Source organism: Perognathus longimembris, chromosome 23 (assembly GCF_023159225.1).
Source record: "Perognathus longimembris pacificus isolate PPM17 chromosome 23, ASM2315922v1, whole genome shotgun sequence".
Taxonomy (NCBI): Eukaryota; Metazoa; Chordata; class Mammalia; order Rodentia; family Heteromyidae; genus Perognathus; species Perognathus longimembris.
In genome coordinates, this window is record NC_063183.1 from 1,979,448 (window position 1) to 1,998,412 (window position 18,965).

The 18,965-nt window shown below is 46.7% G+C and overlaps 1 protein-coding gene across 1 annotated transcript in view; it reads left to right on the forward strand.

Annotated features, from left to right (window-relative positions):
- Positions 1-7,854: 7,854 nt before the first annotated feature.
- Vwa3a (von Willebrand factor A domain containing 3A) overlaps positions 7,855-18,965 on the forward strand; it is a 58,428-nt gene continuing 47,317 nt past the window's right edge. Inside the window, exons 1-6 of the mRNA XM_048333066.1 lie at positions 7,855-7,895; positions 9,742-9,828; positions 10,413-10,536; positions 13,551-13,669; positions 13,751-13,828; positions 17,807-17,861. Coding sequence (XP_048189023.1) covers positions 7,855-7,895; positions 9,742-9,828; positions 10,413-10,536; positions 13,551-13,669; positions 13,751-13,828; positions 17,807-17,861 — 504 coding nt within the window. The remainder of the gene's footprint in view (positions 7,896-9,741; positions 9,829-10,412; positions 10,537-13,550; positions 13,670-13,750; positions 13,829-17,806; positions 17,862-18,965) is intronic.

Here is an 18,965-nt window from a genome sequence, read left to right on the forward strand (position 1 = left end):
CTCTAAGTTGGGACAAAAAATAATTTTTTTTAACATTAACACCTATCTAGAAAACATTAAAATTTTTTAAAAAGCTCAGAAAAGTATAGAGGCTTAGGAAATTAAAAGTTCCCACTCCCACAATCACTTCATCTCGCAGGGAACCATTATCAATAGTTTATTGGTGACTTTTTTTAAGACTTCAGTTAAAGCCTCACACTTGCTAGTTAGGTGCTCTGACAACTAAGTCATGACCCCAGCCCTAGTTTGCTGGTTTTGGAGATTTTTTCCCCCAATACTGGGGCTTGAACTCAAGACCTCCAGCTCTCATCTGGCTTTATCTTTCAAGGATGATGCTCTACCACTTGAGCCACATCTCTACTTCTGACTTTTTGCTGGTTAACTGAAGATAAGAGTCTCTTGGAGGGTTGGGAATTTAGCTCAGCAGAAGAGCACTTGCCTTGCAAGTGCAAGGCCCTGAGTTCGGTCCTCAGCTCTGAAAAACAAAGCTATAAAAGAGTCTATTGGATTTGTCTTCCCTGGCTAGCTTCAAGCCATGTTTCTCAGACCTCATCTTCCTGATTGGCTGGTATAACAGGTGTCCGGTGCCTAGCTTTGCTGGGTCTCCTAGCAGACATTTTGCTGTTGTCCTATGCATAAAAGCAAGATCATATTTTTATGTACATATATCTGCTACTGCTTTATAGGCTGCAGAATATTCTGTGTATGTACACATATATGTATATGTACATGTATGTATGTATACATGCACACACACATACACCATTTAGCTTGTTTTTAGGTTCTTGCTATTGCAGGTAATGCCACTGTGAATTTAGGCCTTAGATTCAGAGACTTCCCAAATACCAAACAAATGTGACTCTAACTGAAGCATAACAACTATTAAGGCAGCTCATATGTGTGTGTACACATATATGTGTATGTATATGTATATGCACATATACATGTATATTTTTGCCAGTCCTGAGTCTTGAGCTCAGGGTCTGGGCACTGGCCCTGAGCTTCTTTTGCTCAAGGCTAGCACTCTACCACTTGAGCCACAGTGCCACTTCCAGCTTTTTTCTGTGTATGTGGTACTGGGGAATCGAACCCAGGGCTTCATGCATGCTAGGCAAGCCCTCTACCGCTGAGCCACATTCCCAGCCTGCAGCAGCTCATATTTTCAACAGTGGCACAATGTGATACGTGAAAAGTTTAAAAAATGAACTTAAAGTAAATGTGTTTGATTTCCCATCTGTCATCTTAATAGTCTTCTTGTGTAGCAAGAGGTGTTATTTATAGGCGAGAAAACAGCCTCAAAAAGACCACAACTGGGTGTGGCCTTTTAAGCCTGCCATTCTAGCTGCTCACCACCTGGACATCAGAGGATTGCAATTTTTTACTTTTATTGTTATTAGAAAGCTGATCTACAAAGGGGTTGCTGTTTCAGGAGTCCGGTAATGAGTACGTTTCTTTTTGGATAGTGTCACCCTGTCCCTTGCTCTCCCAGTTTTCCTCTCCTATCTCTATCCACATTGTATAGTTCATTTTCAACACAGTGTCCAGTGAGCACCACTGCTGCATTTGTTCACACTTTGTCCCTCCCTTTCTGTGCTCCCTCCCCCCACCTTCCCAAAGACAGGTACACAAACAAAACCAAAAAACTCTCACATTTCCTTTCCTGGAAGTCATTTCAGTAAATGTTACATTCTATGACCAGAGGCATTTGGGCTCCTCCCCTAAGAGCATAGAGGATCGGAATGTGAGGCCAGCCTAGGTGTCAGGGTTTTGAGATGCCATGGCTGGCATGGCGGTCCCGTCACCGCAGCCACAGGTGAACTGGGAGGACTGCAGTCCAGATTGACCCGGGCAGAACGCCAGACCCTGTCACAAAAACAGTATAAAAAGGGACTAGCACAGCCACTCCCGTAGCAGAGCACCTGCTTCAGGAAGCCTAAGGCCCTGAGTTTAAAACTAGTACCTTGGCTGGGAATGTGGCATGAAGCCCTGGGTTTGATTCCGCAGCACCACATAAACAGAAAAAGGTGGAAGTGGTGCTGTGGTTCAAGAGGTAGAGTGCTAGCCTTGAGCAAAAAGAAGCCAGGGACAGTGCCCAGGCCCTGAGTTCAAGCCCCAGGACTGGCAAGAACAAAATAAAAAAATAAATAAAACTAGTACCTAAAAAAAAAAAAAAAAGGAGGTGGGGCTTGAAAAGCTTACCCAAGTCCTCTATTATTAATTGGTATAAATGTGGGTTTCATCCTAGGTTCCCAGACTGCAGATCTAGGACTCTTACTGACACACACTGGCAAGTTTGGCAAGTCTAAAAGAAATAAAAATAGCCTGTCCCAGTTGCATGATTCCTTGGCTCACACAGCTAAATGCACAGTTAGCTCTTCTGGATGTGAAATGTGAAGAACCATAGAAGGAAGTCCTGCTGGTTCTGGTGGATCATACTTGTAACCCTGGCGATCTGAGGATCACAATTCAAAGCCAGCCTGGACAGTAACGTTCATGAGACTTCTGTCTCCAATAAATTCCCAAAAAGTCAAAGGTAGAGCCATGGCTCAAATAGTAGAATGCTAGCCTTGAACGAAAATGCCAAGGACAGCAGCCAGGCCCTGAATTTGAGCCCCAAGGCCTGTGCGCGTGCACGCGCGCGCGCACACACACACACACACACACACACACACTAGGTAGTCCTTATTCAGAAGCATGAATATTGTCTAGTTATTTGGGTGGTGGGGGTAGGGGTGGGGACTATGTTAGAACAACCTAGATGAATTTTTCTATCTAATTTTCTGTCTTGTCCAAACTGCAGTTGTTGTTCTATGGTATCTTGCGGTTAGTTGGTGAAACTATTGAGGTCACCCATTGGTTTCTGGAGTATTTTTCAGAATTTGTGTGCCCAAGTAAAAACTAAAAATGGTGTTTGTCAATCGTGACCCCTGAACATTAGGCCTGGACACTCTCTGAGCTTCTTTTTCTCAAGGCTAGCAGTCTATCACTTGAGCCACAGTGCCACTTCCAGGTTTTTCTTTTTTTTTTTGCAGGGGGGGGTGTTGGTGGTTAATTGGAGATAAGTCTCACAGACTTTCCTGCCTAGGCTGGGCTTGAACTGCTATTCTCAGATATGTGTCTCCTGAGTAGCTAGAATTATGGATGTGAGCCACCAGCCAGGCGCCCAAGTAAATTTTTCTAATAGACAACTCCCCATCCCCTCTCGGGCTCTTAAAAATCAACTAGAGCCAGGCACTATTTTGGCTATTTTCTTTTTGGTATGTGTGTTTGGTGCGTGTGTGTGTGTGTGTGTACTGAGACTTGAACTCGGGGCCTCACACTCTCCAATTAAGACTGAAGCTCCACCACTTGAGCCACACTCCCAGTTTTTTTTTTGTTTTGTTTTATTGCTAGAGAGTTAGAGTTAAGAGGCTCTTTGATTTGTTTGCCCAGGGCAGGTTTGAACCTTGATCCTCAGACCTCAGCCTCCTGAGTAGCTGGGAGTACAGGTAGGAGCCACCAGTGCCTAGCAGCTTGATTATTTTAGTACTCAGCACCCATGTCTTCTTTAGATAAGACTCCTTTTTTTATGTTACCTCTTCTCTCCTGTCTCAAGACACATGGCTGCCATGGGCTTAGTTCACTTGGCTCCAGGGCTGACTCGACCCAGCAGAGTCATGGTCATGGGGTCAGGAAAGAGCATGACATGTGAACAAGATGCCCAACCTGGGACTTCAGGTACTGGGGGCTTTTGTTCTCTTTCCAATACAGTTGTTAGGGTATCAGGGGAAAGTTTGGAATTCTGTATCCATGTCATGATGACCTAAGAGTTTGACCTACAGAAGCTATCCATGGAAGAAGAGCTCTACTGATGTGTGGCCCAAAGCCACAACTTTCCTCTCTGAATATTTCTCTTCCATTTTTATTTTCTTTCATCCCGTTGAATTGAGTTTCTGGCTCTTTTAATGGAAAGACTTGACACATTCCGTTTTCCTCTGATATTAAACACACTCCTCCCCTGCTTTGGCATATCATTTTGTGAGTCAGTGTAGGCTTTTACAATGTCAGGGGGAAAATGGTTGAATTCATGCTGCTTCTCAACCTAGCAGAAGACACCTGCTCCTTGGTTTGAAAGGAAAGAAATCAAAGAAAATGCAAAGAATGATACCCTAAAGAAAAAAGAAATCCCACCATAATCATGGGTAGTGATACCATTTAAGAGCTCCCAAAGAAATGACCCAAAGATAGTTGAACTCACCCTGGTCAGCTCCTGAGAACCGAATGTAGAAAGAAAGAAATTGCAGTTGTGTTTCTGTAGGGCTGATCACGACCTACATTCTGAGGGGAGCAGAGAAAGATGGCTCACACCATGCATAGCTCTGCACTTGGCAACTCAAGAAAACAGACTCTGTTTTCTCCATCTGGCACAAATACACCCGGAAGAAAGCAGTAACGAGCCAGATGTACTGGCCACATCCATAGCCCTAGCCACTTGAAAGGCAGATTTGGGAGGATTGTGCTTTGAGGCTGGCCAAAGTACAAGACCCTACTTGGAAAAGGAAAATAATAAAAGAACTAAAGCAAAAAGGATGTGGTTCAAATAGAGTGCCTGCTGAAGAAATCCAAGGCCCCAGCAAAACAGAAAAAAGTGATAACAGTTTCTAGTGTTGGATTTTTCTTTCTTTTGGGCGTGTCACCCACACACACCCACACACACGAATAAGAAAAACCAAGTGTTGACCAAGCACTGGTGGCTCTTGCTATAATCCTAACTACTCAGGAGGCTGAGATCTGAGGATCTCTGTTCAAAGCCAGCCAGGACAGAAAATTCCTGGTGAGACTCATCTCCAACTAACCACTCAAAAACCAGAAGTGGCACAGTAGCTCAATGTGGTAGAGTGCTAGCCTTGAGCCAAAGACCTCTGGGACAGCATCCAGTCTGTGTGTTCAAGCCCCAGGACCAGCCAAATAAAAAAGAAAAGAAAGACCAAGTGTTGCACCCTTGACCACATGCAAGCTGGTTGATATTGGATGCCTTTGTTCATCTCAAATGGCCCCTGCAAAGAAAGAGTTAAGAGGTCCCAGCTGGGACCACGGCCTGGTGACATCACAATCACTCCAAGCCACCCTCCAGCTCCTGTTCCTATACTTCCCCACAGTTCCAGGTGAGAACATTCTATGCTTTCTTACAAAACCACCTGGGTGATTCTGATGGGGCCTGTGCTTGGAGCCGCTGTGGCAGATGATCTGATGTGGAGGCCACAGGCCTCGCTTCTGCGTGGTGGGGATTCTCGGTGACCCGACCTGGTGGAGGTAGGACTGGCACGCTCTCTAGGGCACGTGGCTAGGGCAATGTGGAAGAAAACACAATCATCAACTCTCAAGCTTGTAGTGGGCTTCCCAGGTAGGAAGGCAGTCCACAGAGGGGCTCTATTGCTCTAGCCTTTAGTCCTTGGCTGATCCAGAACATCTTTTCTTTCTGTCAGCCCTGGGGCTTGAACTCAGGGCTTGGGCACTGCCCCTGAGCTTCTTTTGCATAAGGTTAGCACTCTACCACTTGAGCCACAGCACCTTTTTCTGTGTGTGTGGTGCTGAGGAATCAAACCCAGGGTTTCATGCATACTACACAAGCACTCTACTACCACTAAGCCACATTCCCAGCCCCCTGATGGAGAACTTCTGAAAGTTGCAAAAGAGCTGGGCGCCAGTGGCTCACACCTGTCATCCTAGCTACTCAGGAGGCTGAGATCTGAGGATCATGGTTCAAAGCCAGCACATGAAAGAAAAGTATGGGAGAGTCTTATCTCCAATAAACTACTCAGAAAAGGCTGGAAGTAGAGCTGTGGCTCAAAAGGTAGAGTGCTAGCCTTGAGCAAAAAACAAACAAACAAACAAACAAAAAACTCAGGGACAGTGCCCAGGCCCAGAGACCAAGCCCTAGGGCTGGCGCAGTGGCGTGTGCGCACTCACACTCACGTCCAAGGCCTTCTCTCCACCTCTGTGAGGGCAGAGAACGGCAGAGGGCTGCGGAGAGGCGGTGCCTTCTCTCCGGGTGAGCCTTCCCCTGGCTGCAGCGGGGCCGTCGTTACCCCGGAGACCAGCGAACACTGTCCCACAGGCAAAGCCTCACGGGGAAGTTGCCTGCAGGAGCTAGCAGCAAGGAAGGAGAAAGCAAGGCCCTTGGGCACCAGGGCCCTTCTCTCAAAAATGGAGAAATAAATGCAAGGCAGGTAAAGGTGTGGGTCCACGGGGTTGTCGGGTGGGAAGAGAGGGAAGAAAAGGCTGGGGAGGCCCAGACGGTAAGCTCTAGACTAAGAAAGACGCAGGCAACCTCAGGTCTTAAGCATCAGCAACTTACAGGCCAAGCTTTGTAGTATAGGTACAGGGATCCAAAATCGAGAAGAAGTATCAATAGAGCTGGTTGGGGGCACATCTGTCAACTAGAAATGAGAGAGTAGTGAGTGGGATAACAAGGAGAACTACCACCGCATTTTCAGTTCGGGGGTTTAGAGGCAATAAATGCAGTATAGGGACCAAAAACAGACAAACAAACAAAAACCCTACCGATTTCTCTTGGCAGACAAAAGTGGCAGAGGACATTCCTGGAAATAAGAATCATTTTAACTGCAGAGCAGTAAGGGCTGGGAATGTGGCTTAGTGGTAGAGTGTTTGCCTAGCATGCATGAAGCCCTGGGTTCAATTCTTCAGGACCACATAAACACAAAACACTGAAAGTGGTGCTATGGCTCAAGAGGTAGAGTGCTAACCTTGAGCAAAAGAAGAACTCAGCGCCCAGGCCCTGAGTTCAAGCCCCAGGACTGGAAACAAAAAGTAGAACAGTATAAAATAGTTATTTGGGGTAAGTGGGGTTTTCAAGAGGCAGATTTGAACTCAGGGCATGGACACTATGCTTTAGTTACTCAGTTTAGTGCTCTACTACTTAAGCCATACCTCTACTTCCCGTGTGTGTGTGTGTGTGTGTGTGTGTGTGTGTGTGTGTGTGTGTGTGTGTGGTGTGCCAGTCCTGGGACTTAAACTCAGGGTCTGTGTACTGTCCCTTAGCTTATTTGTTCAAGGCTGGAATTCTACCACTTGAGCCATACCTCCACTTCTGGCTTTTTGGTGGTTCATTGGAGATAAGAGTCTGCCCTGCTGCCCAGACTGGCTTTGAACCATGACCCTTAGACCTCAGCCTCCCAAGTAGCTGGGATGACAGATATGAGGCCCCGTGTCTGGCTCGCCGTCTCAGTTTATCTTGTGTGATCCTCTTGATGGAGCTGAAGTGGGTACACATTACTCCTAGCCCATGTCACGCTGTAGATGGAAATGCACAGGGGTGGAGCTCTCTGTAGCATGTCATGCTGTTTAATTAGTTATCATAGATAGTTCAAATCCTACTCCTTTAGCGTCCAAATCGGAACCCAGTGGAGATCTCTGAATTCATAAGATTCTTTTTTTTTTTTTTCTTGCCAGTCCTGGGGCTTGAACTCAGGGCCTGGGAACTGTCCCTGTGCTTCTTTTGCTCAAGGCTAGCACTCTACCACTTGAGCCACAGCACCACTTCCGGCTTTTTCTATGTACGTGGTGCTGAGGAATGGAACCCAGGGCTTCACGCATGCTAGACAAGCACTCTACCAGTAGGCCTCATTCCCAGCCTCACTGAAGATTCTTAATTGCTTTCTAATATTAAGAAACTGGGCCATGATGGAGGTCAGAAAATAGAGCATCCTTTGAATAAAAGATTAAAAACCCAAAGAGAAAAGCAAGTTACTGGACCATCGTCAAGCTATTTAATGATTTCATGAGAACACACTCATGTTTAAGTTACACCTGAAAATGGAGTCTTAGACCCCAAGCCCCAACTCTAGAAGTGACATGTGTCAGGCCTCATCCACCCCTGTGGGCCAAAGAAAGAGGTAAGGTGAAGATAAAGGAGATTTAGTGAGGCACTGGTGGCTCACACCTGTAATCCCAGCTACTCAGGAGGCTGAGATCAAGGTCCAGGTCCAAAGCTAGCCAGGCAGGAAAATCCATGAGACTCTTATCTCCAATGAACCGCCTGAAAACTGGAAGTGGAGCTGTGGCCCAAAGTGATACAGCACTAGCCTTGAGCAAAAGAGCTCAAGGACAGTGCCCAGGCCCAGAGTTCAAGCCCCCAAACCGACCCAAAAAAAAAAAAAAGAGAGAGAGAGAGAGAGGCTGGGAATGTGGCTTAGTGACCGAGTACTTGCGTAGCACTCATGAAACCCTGGGTTCGATTCCTCAGTACCACATACACAGGAAAAGCTGGAAGTGGTGCTGTGGCTCAAGTGGTAGAGTGCTAGCCTTGAGCAAAAGAGCTCAGGGACAGCGCCCAGGCCCAGAGTTCAAGCCCTGGGACTGGCAAAAAAAAAAAAAAAAAGATTTATTATATGGTTTGGGAAGACAAAGAAAGATAGCGATTTGGAACATCTTCCCCTGTCTTTTGGGGTAATAAGCTTTACGGGGTTCCTTTTTTTGTTGTTGTTTTGCCAATCCTGGGGCTTGAATTCAGAGCCTGAGCGCTGTCTTTTGCTCACCACTTGAGACATATCATAGCACCACTAACAGCTTTTTCTGTATATGTGGTGCTGAGGAATTAAACCCAGGGTTTCATGGATGTTAGGCAAGCACTCTACCACTAAGCCACATTCCCAGCCTGCTTTAGGGGGTTTTGTTGTGCCAGTCCTAAGGCTAGAACTCAGGGCCTTCAGGCTATCCCTGAGCTTTTTAATTTTCTTGTTTTGCTAAAGGCTGGTGCTCTAGCACTTGAGCCACACCTTCATTTCTGGCTATTTTGGTGGGTAATTGGAAATAAAGAGTCTCATGGACTTTCCTACTTAGTCTGGCTTCAAACTGCAATCCTCAGATCTCAGCCTCTTGAGTAGCTAGGATTATAGGCGTGAGCTGCCAGCACCCAGCCAAGTTTTAGGACAAAGAACCTGGTGGGGGGTGGGGGGGCGTATACATAATTATGAAACAGTCCTAATTCAAAAACCAAGGTAGTTACTTAGTCCCCCTTTTTTCCCCTCCCCCTCCACTTTATCTCCTCAAAATATTGTCAGGCTGTCATGAAATTTATAGTGTAATGGAAGAGGCTTGATTTTTTAAAATCATACTAATGAATATAAACACATACATGCCAGGTGTGGTGGCTTACTTTTATAATCCTAGCTACTCAGAAGGCTGAGATCTGAGGATCATGGTTCAAAGCAGGAAAGTCTATAAGTCCTTTTTTTTTTTTTTGCCAGTCCTGGGGTTTGAACTCAGGGCCTGAGCACCATCCCTGGCTTCGTTTTGCTCAAGGCTAGCACTTGAGTCACAGCACCACTTCCAGCTTTTCCTGTTTGTGTGGTACTGAGGAATCGAACCCAGGGCTTCATGAGTGCTAGGCAAGCACTCTACCACTGAGTCACATTCCCAGACCTGGGACTTTATTTTTAGTCTAAGACTGGAACTCAAACTTGGTAACTGACACTTTTGCTCATTGGCTGAGGCTCTACCACCAAAGCCATGACTCCAACCCCTTGTGAGACTCTTATTTCCAATGAACCAAAAGCCACAGTGGAGCCGTGGCTCATGTGGTAGAGTACCAGTCTTGAGTAGAAAAGGGACAATACCCAGGCCCTGAGTTCAAGCCCCTATATTGGCACACGCACGTGCAAGTTGAGCTAACTAGTTCTCTAAACTATGGCCAATATGTCACACTTACCCTCTTTTCCTGTGTTGTTTTTGCTTTTGTAGAAAAATAGTGTTGAGTATTTTTATAATGGCGACACAAACTAGTCATGGCTTCTGTGGTGGAGATGATCTGTTTCCGGAAGCTCACAGGTAAGCTCTGGTTTTGCAGTTGAAAGCAGGCTCCAGCATTCTGCTCTCGGGAGCTGAGCGGGACATGGCTGCCTTGAAGTGAGAGCACGTGAATGGTTATTGCAATATCGACTTGGAGGCTTCCATTAACTGCCAAGCAATATAACAGAATGCCTTGCAAGCCAGGTGCCTGTGGCTCACACATGTAATCCTAGCTACTTAGGAGGCTGACATCTGAGTACCACAGTTCAAAGGCAGCCCAAGCATCAAGGATATACTTATCTCCAATTAACCAGCCAAAAGCCAGAAGTGGAGTTGCGGCTCAAGTGATAGAGCACCAGCCTTGAGCAAAAAAGCCTTGGGACAGCACAAGACACAGTTCAAGCTCCAATACTGGCACACACACACACACACACACACAAAAAAAAGTTTTGTCAACCCAGAGTCCTCATCTTATGAGAACTCTGCAGGAATTCTTTCATTCTGCACATAGAAATACAAATGTGTTTGGAGTCCTTGGAGGAAGCAGGGGAAGAAAGGAGGCACTGGTGCGATAGAGTTGGCCATGGAGCTGAGGTGTTGATTCAACACTTTGTGTTTTATAGTGAGAAGAGAAACACCATGAGAGACTCAGAGAAGCCACTGAAGCAGAAGAGCATGCGCAGCCCAGGCCCAGGGACAGACGATGCTCTACTGGTTACGCACGTTAACCAGACACAGGACTTACTGGTATAAACCAGAACACTTTAACCAACTAGTGATGCTTACAAACCATAGCTAGGAAATGCAGGGTAAACCTGGGTATTTATTTTCTTCACATAATATCCTGGGACTAACAAAGGTGAATTACATATTAATTTCTAATCCTTTGCTTTTAAAAATGAATGAAGAAAAAAAATGAAAAGAACCAGGTGCTAGTGGCCCATTCCTGAAATCCTTCCTACTTTGGAGGCTGAGATTTGAGAATCATAATTTAAAGCCAGCCTGGAGAGGAAAGTTTGTGAGACTTTCATCTCTAATTAACCACAAAACAGCTGGAAATGGAGTATGACTTAAATGGTAGAGCACTAGCTTTGAGTGCACCTAGGTCCTGAGTTCAAGCCCCAGTACAGGCACACACCCCACAGAAAGGGAAAAATATGATATTTATAGAAATTTTATAACCAATTTGTTCACATCATTAAATATTTAAGAATAAGGGAAGATCCTGATCATTGAATCCAAGTCTCAAGTCTAAAAACATATACTTCTAAAGTTCCCTGTGTGTGCGTGTGTGTATACACACATACACATGCACAAGATTTGGTGCTAGAATTCAGGGTCACGTACTCTCCCTGGGCTTTTTTCTCAAGGTTGTATCTCTACCACTGGAGCAACAGCTCCCAATTCCAGCTTTTTGCTGGCTAATTGGGGTTAAAACCTTGCACAATTATCTGCCCAAGTTGGCGTTGAACCACCGGCCCTCATTTGAGTTGGAAACTGGTGGCTCAAAAGTTCAAAAGCCAGGCTCCAGTGGCTCACACTTGTAATCCTAGCTACTCAGGAGGCTGAGGGCTGAGGACTGCTTTCAAAGGCAGGCTAGGTGGAGAGCCTGGAAGTGAAGATATGGGTTGAGTGCTGGGGCCACAGCTTTGAGGGGAAAAGCTATGCCAGGCACTGGGCCCCTCCCCTAGTAAAAGGCGGAGGAGATGGAAGGCAGGTGAGCCTCCCAGGCAGTGAGCTACCTGGGGTCGATCTGCATGGGGAGAAGAGCGACATCTAGTGTCTAAATGCTGCACTGCAGTGTTGGCTGAGGTACAAGGACTGGAGCTCTGATTGAAGGTCAGGACAGTCATTATTAGCATGGAATCCCTTCTCAGTCCTTCCATGGGTAGCGGGCAGCTTGGTGCCAGATGAAAAGGCCATATCCTGTTGGGATATGGTGGTCAGCTGTGTGGCCTGGGGCAAGTCACTTCACTTTTCGATGTCTCTGCTCTCAGCAGGAGGATGGAGTTCTACTCTATAGGACTTTAAAAGTTACTATATGGAGAGTACTTGACACAAAGTAAGTGCTGTATCAGTGCTTGCACTCATGATGAGTGTGTTTTCACCACCTTTACACTCTAATTTCCTTGTGCAACAGAGGGCAGAGAAGGACCGGGGCACAAAACTTCTTTAATGGATCTAGCGGCATGCTGTTTTCGTTGTCTTTACATTCTGGTGGCTTTCTATTGTGTCCAAACCAGAGTAGGGGACAAAGGACTATGGCGCAAGGCTGTGTCATACACCCCAGCTTCGCTATGCCCATGCAGGTGGGGATGGAAGACACTGCCTTGAAACGAGGTAGAGAGAGCCCTGTGCACACCTGGCCTCACTGCTCATGTCCTCTTGCTGCTGCTCCTCCTCCTCCTCCTTCTCCCTTCTCTTCCTCCTCTTTCCCCCTCCTCCTCTTCCTCCTCCTCCTCTTCCTCTTTCTTCTTCTTGTTAGTCCTGGGGCTCGAGCTCCGGGCCTGAGTGCTGTCCATGAGCTTCTTTTGCTCAAGGCTAGTGTTCTACCACTTGAGCCACAGCGCCCAAGAGGGCTCCCCTGGAGTCCACGCAGATGCCAGGAGGAGGCTGACCCTGCCGGCTAAGCAGGACTCAGGCCTATCCCAGCACCATCCGAAACTGCTGTGGGTGCTGGTGTCTCTATGGGTGTCTGTGTGTTTGTGTGTGTCTGCCCATATGTGTCGGTGTGTTTGTGTGTATCTCTGTATGTCTCTGTGAGTGTCTTTGTGTTTATATTTGTGTGTCTCTGTGTAAGTCTCTTTTGCCTTTGTCCATGTGTGTTTGTATCTGTGTATGTCTGTGTGTGCATAGTATGTCTGTGTGTGTATCTGTGTATGTGTATCTATATGTGTCTGTATATGTCTGTAAGTATCTGTATCTGTGTGTGTCTGTGTGTATTTGTGTGTCTATGTGTCTGTATGTATATGTATGCCTCTGTGTTTGCCTTTGTACCTGTGTATGTCTGTATATGTGTAGGTGTGTCTGTGTATTTGTGTGTCTCTGTTTGCCTGTGTGTCTGCCTATGTATCTGCGTATGTCTGTGTGTATCTGTGTGTCTGTACATGTCTGTGTATATCTGTGTGTGTTTATATCTGTATATATACATCAGTGTGTGTCTGTGTCTCTGTACATGTATCTGTATGTATCTATATATCAGTGTGTGTATGATTACATTATGCCAACTGCATTTCACACACAGGCTCCTTGATGGCTGGGACTGTCTTCCTCTAGAGCACCCCCTCCACACACACACACACACACACACACACACACACACACACTTGCCCACGCACACACAGAGGAGAAGCTAAGTCATTGGCCAAATCCCAGCCAGTCCTGTTTGGAGTTCTGGCCGTGTGTGTGTGTGTGTGTGTGTGTGTGTGTGTACAGGGGCTTGAACTCAGGGCCTTGTGCTCTTGCTTGGCTTTTTTGCTCAAGGCTGGCACTCTACCAGTGAGGCACAGCCCCACATCTGGCTTTTTGTTGTTTAATTGGAGATAAAACTCTCACTGTCTTTCCTGCCCAGGCTGACTTTGAGCCATGATCCTCAGAATTCAACCTTCTTGGGGCTAGGATGACGGGTGTGAGGCACCGATGCCCGGCTTTTACACTGATGTTGGGGACTGGGTCAGCACACAACCCTTGACACATGTGAGGGAAACTGAGGGCTGTGTTCCCCCTCTGCTCTCTCCCACCTTACTGACTTCCATCCGCAGAGGCTGCGGGGGACCCAGGCGTCAGCTGCACCAGATTCGGAAGACTGGCTTTCGACTCACAACTTAAAGCTCGAGAAGCTCACGCTGGCCGACCTGATAGGACAGGGCACCGCCATGCTGTGAGCTGCGCGCTGTCCTCTGCCGGGGGCTGCAGGGGACCCCCACCCGTGACCCCCACTCACGCAGCCTTGTGTTTTCAGGGAGGAGGGGGGCAGGGTCACAGAGAAGATGAGCTTCTCCCCCCAGACCATCTGCCACTTCGAGTCCAGGCTTTCAGAGTAAGTACCTCTCAATACCCTGCCACCGCCCGCTGGCCCCAGTCTGCCCTTACCTTACATCAGTGCCTTATGCCCTTTTTTTGCGGGGGGGGGGCCGTCCTGGGACTTGAACTCAGGGCCTGAGCACTGCCCCTGGCTCCTTTTTGCTCAAGGCTAACACTCCACCACTTGAGCCACAGCGCCACTTCCGGCTTTTTCTATATATATATATATGTGGTGCTGAGGAATTGAACCCAGGGCTTCATGTATATGAGGCAAGCACTCTACCACTAGGCCATATTCCCAGCCCCCTTATGCCCTTTTGTAAAAGCCACAGCCTTGGGTTGGGTCGTGGCTCAGTGACAAAGGTGCAACATCCTGGGTTCGATACCCAGTACCCACACACACACCAAAAATAAATAAATATGCAGCTAAAAAACAAAAACAAAATTACAGCCCTATTGAGACCACCGGGTGCCAGAGGCTCATGCCTGTAATCCTAGCTACTCAGCAAGCTGAGATCTAAGAACTGAGATTTGAAACCAGCCTGAGCAGTGGCTCTCTTATGAGACTTATCTCCAATTAACAACAAGAAGAAACCCCCAGAAGTGGAGCTGTGCTAACCCAGGCCCTGCCTGAGTTCAAGCCCCAGCACTGACACATACATGTATTTATGTATGTATGCATACATACATGTATGTGTGCACGCATGAGTATGTACACATGTCCACAGTCCTTTTGGATGAACACTGAAAAGCTACACCTTCGTTTGGTAATTATTTTTGTTCTTCCTTTCTTTTTTGACAGCACTGGGTTTGAACTCAGACACTCACTCACTTTGATTTTTAGGGCTGGGAGTATGGCCTAGTGGCAAGAGTGCTTGCCTCCTACACATGAAGCTCTCGGTTCGATTCCCCAGCACCACATATATGGAAAACGGCCAGAAGGGGCGCTGTGGCTCAGGTGGCAGAGTGCTAGCCTTGAGCGGGAAGAAGCCAGGGATGGTGCTCAGGCCCTGAGTCCAAGGCCCAGGACTGGCCAAAAAACCAAACAACAACAACAACAACAACAAAACACTTTGATTTTTAATGGCTCTACAGTGACTTTTTTTTTTTTTTTTTTTGGTGCTGGTACTGGGATTTGAACTCAAGGCCTCTGAACTATCCCTGAATTTTTTCACTCAAGTTTAACATTCTTCCACTTGAGCCAAGCTCCATTTCATGTTTGGGGGATCTTCTTTCTTTTTGAATGGTTAACTGGAGATAAGAATTTCATGGGCTTTCGTGCCCAGGCTAGTTTCAGATTAGGATCCTTAGATCTCAGCCTCCTGAGTAGCTACGATTACAGGCATGAACCACAGGTACCTGGCTAAGAATGACTACTTCCAATGTCAAACTGACATTGTGTTCATACCTTTGCAAACATATGCATATAAGTAGCATGTAAATAAGACAGAGGCGTGTCTTCAGAGATCAGTAAGCAAGCTGTCTTTAAGCTGCTGTCTCAGCTGTAGCAATCTGTGGTCCATAATTAACTGTTTGCCTGAGGCTTCCTGAAAGGTTATGATAATAATTAATAACCAACATTTATTTATTAATGCCTCAGAAATCTGGCTATGGGCTGCATGCGTCATCATCTTTGGCAGCTTCCAAAGGCACAGTGCCAGTAGTTTAACCAATAGTCACTGAAAGATCAACATAGAAAGACTGATTCACCAAATTTGCCAAACCTCATTGAACTGTAAATTTGAACTGCAAGTTTTCTGGGTTTGAAGATTAAACAACTTTTAAAGAATAACCTTGGAGTTGATTTTAATTGTGAATCTAGCATTTCACAGCCATTCAGATCTCTTGGTAAATTGATTCTCAGTAAATTGGACTTTTGGCAAATTAGCTCAGATAGAGTCCAATTATTAGCTTCAAGTTGAAGGTGATGAAATTCTGGGGCTCAGAGTGTTATGTCCTTAAATTTTTTAATTAAAAAAAATCATTTGGGGCTGGAGTATGGCCTAGTGGTAAAGTGTTTGCCTCGTATACATGAAGTCCTGGATTCGATTCCTCAGCACCACATATATAGAAAAAAGCCAGAAGTGGCGCTGTGGCTCAAGTGGCAGAGTGCTAGCCTTGAGCAAAAAGAAGCCAGGGACAGTGCTCAGGCCCTGAGTTCAAGCCCCAGGACTGGCAAAAAAAAAATCATGTGTGGGGCTGGGAATATGGCCTAGTGGTAGAGTGCTTGCCTCACATACATGAAACCCTGGGTTCGATTCCTCAGTATCACAACAACAGAAAAAGCCAGAAGTGGCGCTGTGGCTCAAGTGGTAGAGTGCTAGCCTTGAGCAAAAAGAAGCCAGGGACAGTGCTCAGGCCCAAGACCCAGGACTGTCAAAAATAGTAATAATAATAATGTGTACACACACACACACACACACACACACACACACACACACCTCTTTTAGGGTTGTACTATGTAGCCCAAGCTGATCTTGAACTGTTCTGCCTCAGCCTCCTTAGTGATAGGATTATGGCCATGTGCCACCATGCCTAGCAAACTGTATGTATGTGCAAGCATATGTGCCAGTTTGAACTCAAGGCCTACACACTGTCTTTTAGCTTTCTTCCTTGAGGCTAGTGCTCTACTACTAGAGCCTCATCTTCACTTCCAGCTTTCTGGTGGCGAATGGAGATGGAAGTCCTGAACTTTCCTGCCTGAGCTGGCTTCAAGCCATGATCCTTAGATCTCAGCCTCCTGAGTAGCCAGGATGACAGATGTGAGCCATGGACACCTGGCATTAAATTTCTTTTTAAGGCCTTGGGATACTATAACTCCTTTGCACAGCTATTTAAGGATAATAATAACAAAGTAAAAAAAACCAAAATCTAGCCAAGAGAAAGGTAGTACATAGGAGCATTGAATTCCAACACAGTGGGCCTCTCTTAAAATTCTGTGACTGCCACCCTGCCACGTCATACCCAGCGGCTCTGGATTCCTCCTGCCCTCAGTGACGTCATGTCAGCTAAACCCCAATGACCCAGCCCTGACCTTGCGGCCCCAGCACGCACCATCACTGCAGCAGTCATTGCAATAGTTGGCCTTGCTGGAAGTGAAGTTCAAGAAGGTCCCCAGGCAGGACTGGAGACCTGGCTCAAGTGGTATAGCACCTTCCTGGCAAGCAAAGGCCCTGACTTCAATCTCTAGTACTACAAAACAAGTTCCCCTGGCTGGTATTTTGTTTGTTTGTTTGGAAAGTAATCTTTTGGTTATTAGTCCGTTAAGGACCTACTGCTGCTCAGCCTGCCTGTCCCTTCCAGCCACTCCCCAGAGACCAGGGCAAATACACGGAGCTAGCCAGGCGCTGGGGCTCATGCCTGTAATCCCCGCTACTCAGGAGGCTGCTGTCTGAGGATCGCACTTGAAGTCAGCCTGGGGCTGGAAAATCTGTGAGACTCTTTTCTCTAATTGACCACCACAAAGTGGGAAGTAGAGCTGTGATCGTGTGCACGTGATAGAGTGACAGCTTTGAGCAAAATAGCTCACGGACAGTGCCCCGGCCTTGAGTTCAAGCTCCAGGACTGGCGCACACACAAAAATATAATAGTGATCATAATGAAAAGTTATATAAATAAAAATTTAAAAACAGGGCTGGGAATATGGCCTAGTGGCAAGAGTGCTTGGCTCGCATACATGAAGCCCTGGGTTCGACTCCCCAGCACCACATATATAGAAAACAGCCAGAAGTGGCACTGAGCTCAAGTAGCAGAATGCTAGCCTCGAGCAAAAAGAAGCCAAGGACAGTGCTCAGGCCCTGAGTCCAAGGCCCAGGAATGGCAAAAAAAAAAAAAAAAGAAAAAGAAATGTACTCATTACCTGACTTATGAAATGTGAACTCCTCTGTACAAAAGAAATAAAAAAAATTAAAAACATCCCATGATGCCTTCCTTCAGTGCCTAGCTGCATTGGGTGCGATGCTGACTCTGACTGGTCTTTCCGATGTCTCCACAGTGCCCTTGCGCGCTACCAGCAGAGGCTGTGCTGGCTCACAGAGGACAGCAAGAAGGTAACTGAGATGCCATCATCTGTCACTTGCACCCAGGCAACCCGGATTGGTTAAAGTCTTCCAGTTGCCAAGGCAACCTGGATTGGTTAAAGCCTTCCAGTTGCCAGGGCTAGTTCCCATCTTGAATGAGTTGGCTTCAGCTACAAAAGAAACTTCCTTGTCACCATGAATGTAAAGCTCAGGCCTAGCAATATGTAGATCTCTTTGTCTCTCTGGGATCTGTTGTTGTTGTTTGGTTGGGGATTTTTTCCCCCTGGTTGTGGGGCTTAAACTCAGGACCTGAGTGCTGTCCCTGAGCTCTTTTGCTCAAGCCTAGTGCTCTGTCACTTTGAACCACAGCGCCACTTCCAGGTTTTTGGTGGATCATTGGAGATAAGAATCTCATGGCCTTTCCTGCCTGGGCTGGCTTCAAACTGTGATCCTCAGTGGCTGTGACCCTCCTTAGTGGCTAGGATTACAGGCTTGAGCCTTCCTTTGGTTTTCTTCTCAGGATAGCTTCCCCCACCTGTAAGCTTAGGAGAATGGCCCCCAGCTGCTCTAAAGCTTTCATGTCACCAGCTGGACAGCTCCAGGGAAAAGAGGCATCGTTCCTTCTCATTTTCCCCACCCTGCCCAAGTGCTGGGATTGGCCCTCCTTGGAATCCTGGGGACCATCACCATAGATAAGGTAGAAGGCAAGCTAACTGGCGGGGCCTGAGACCAGTGCTCCCTCCTGAAGAAAATGGGGCAGGAGAGGAGACTGGCTGAGAAGGAGACAGATGACTTCTCGTGGAAAGCCACGGCTGTTTCTAGAAGAGGAAGAGCCTTCTGTGCCTGGTGGTAGACCTGCAGGGACAGTGCATGGTTTAGAAGCAGGCAGCACAGAGGCCAAAGAAGGCCAAACCATAGGCACAGTTGTCTTGGCATTGTAGTTTCATTCACCACGATTTGAGGACACTTCACTAATATTTCACTTTCATGTCTTTCAAGCATTTATTTATTTGCCCATATTGGGTCTTGAACTCAAAGCCTCCGTGCTGTCCCTGAGCTTTTTGGCTCAACATTGGCACTCTACCATTTGAGTCATAGCTCCACTTACAGATTTTTTAAAACTTGGGCTGGGAA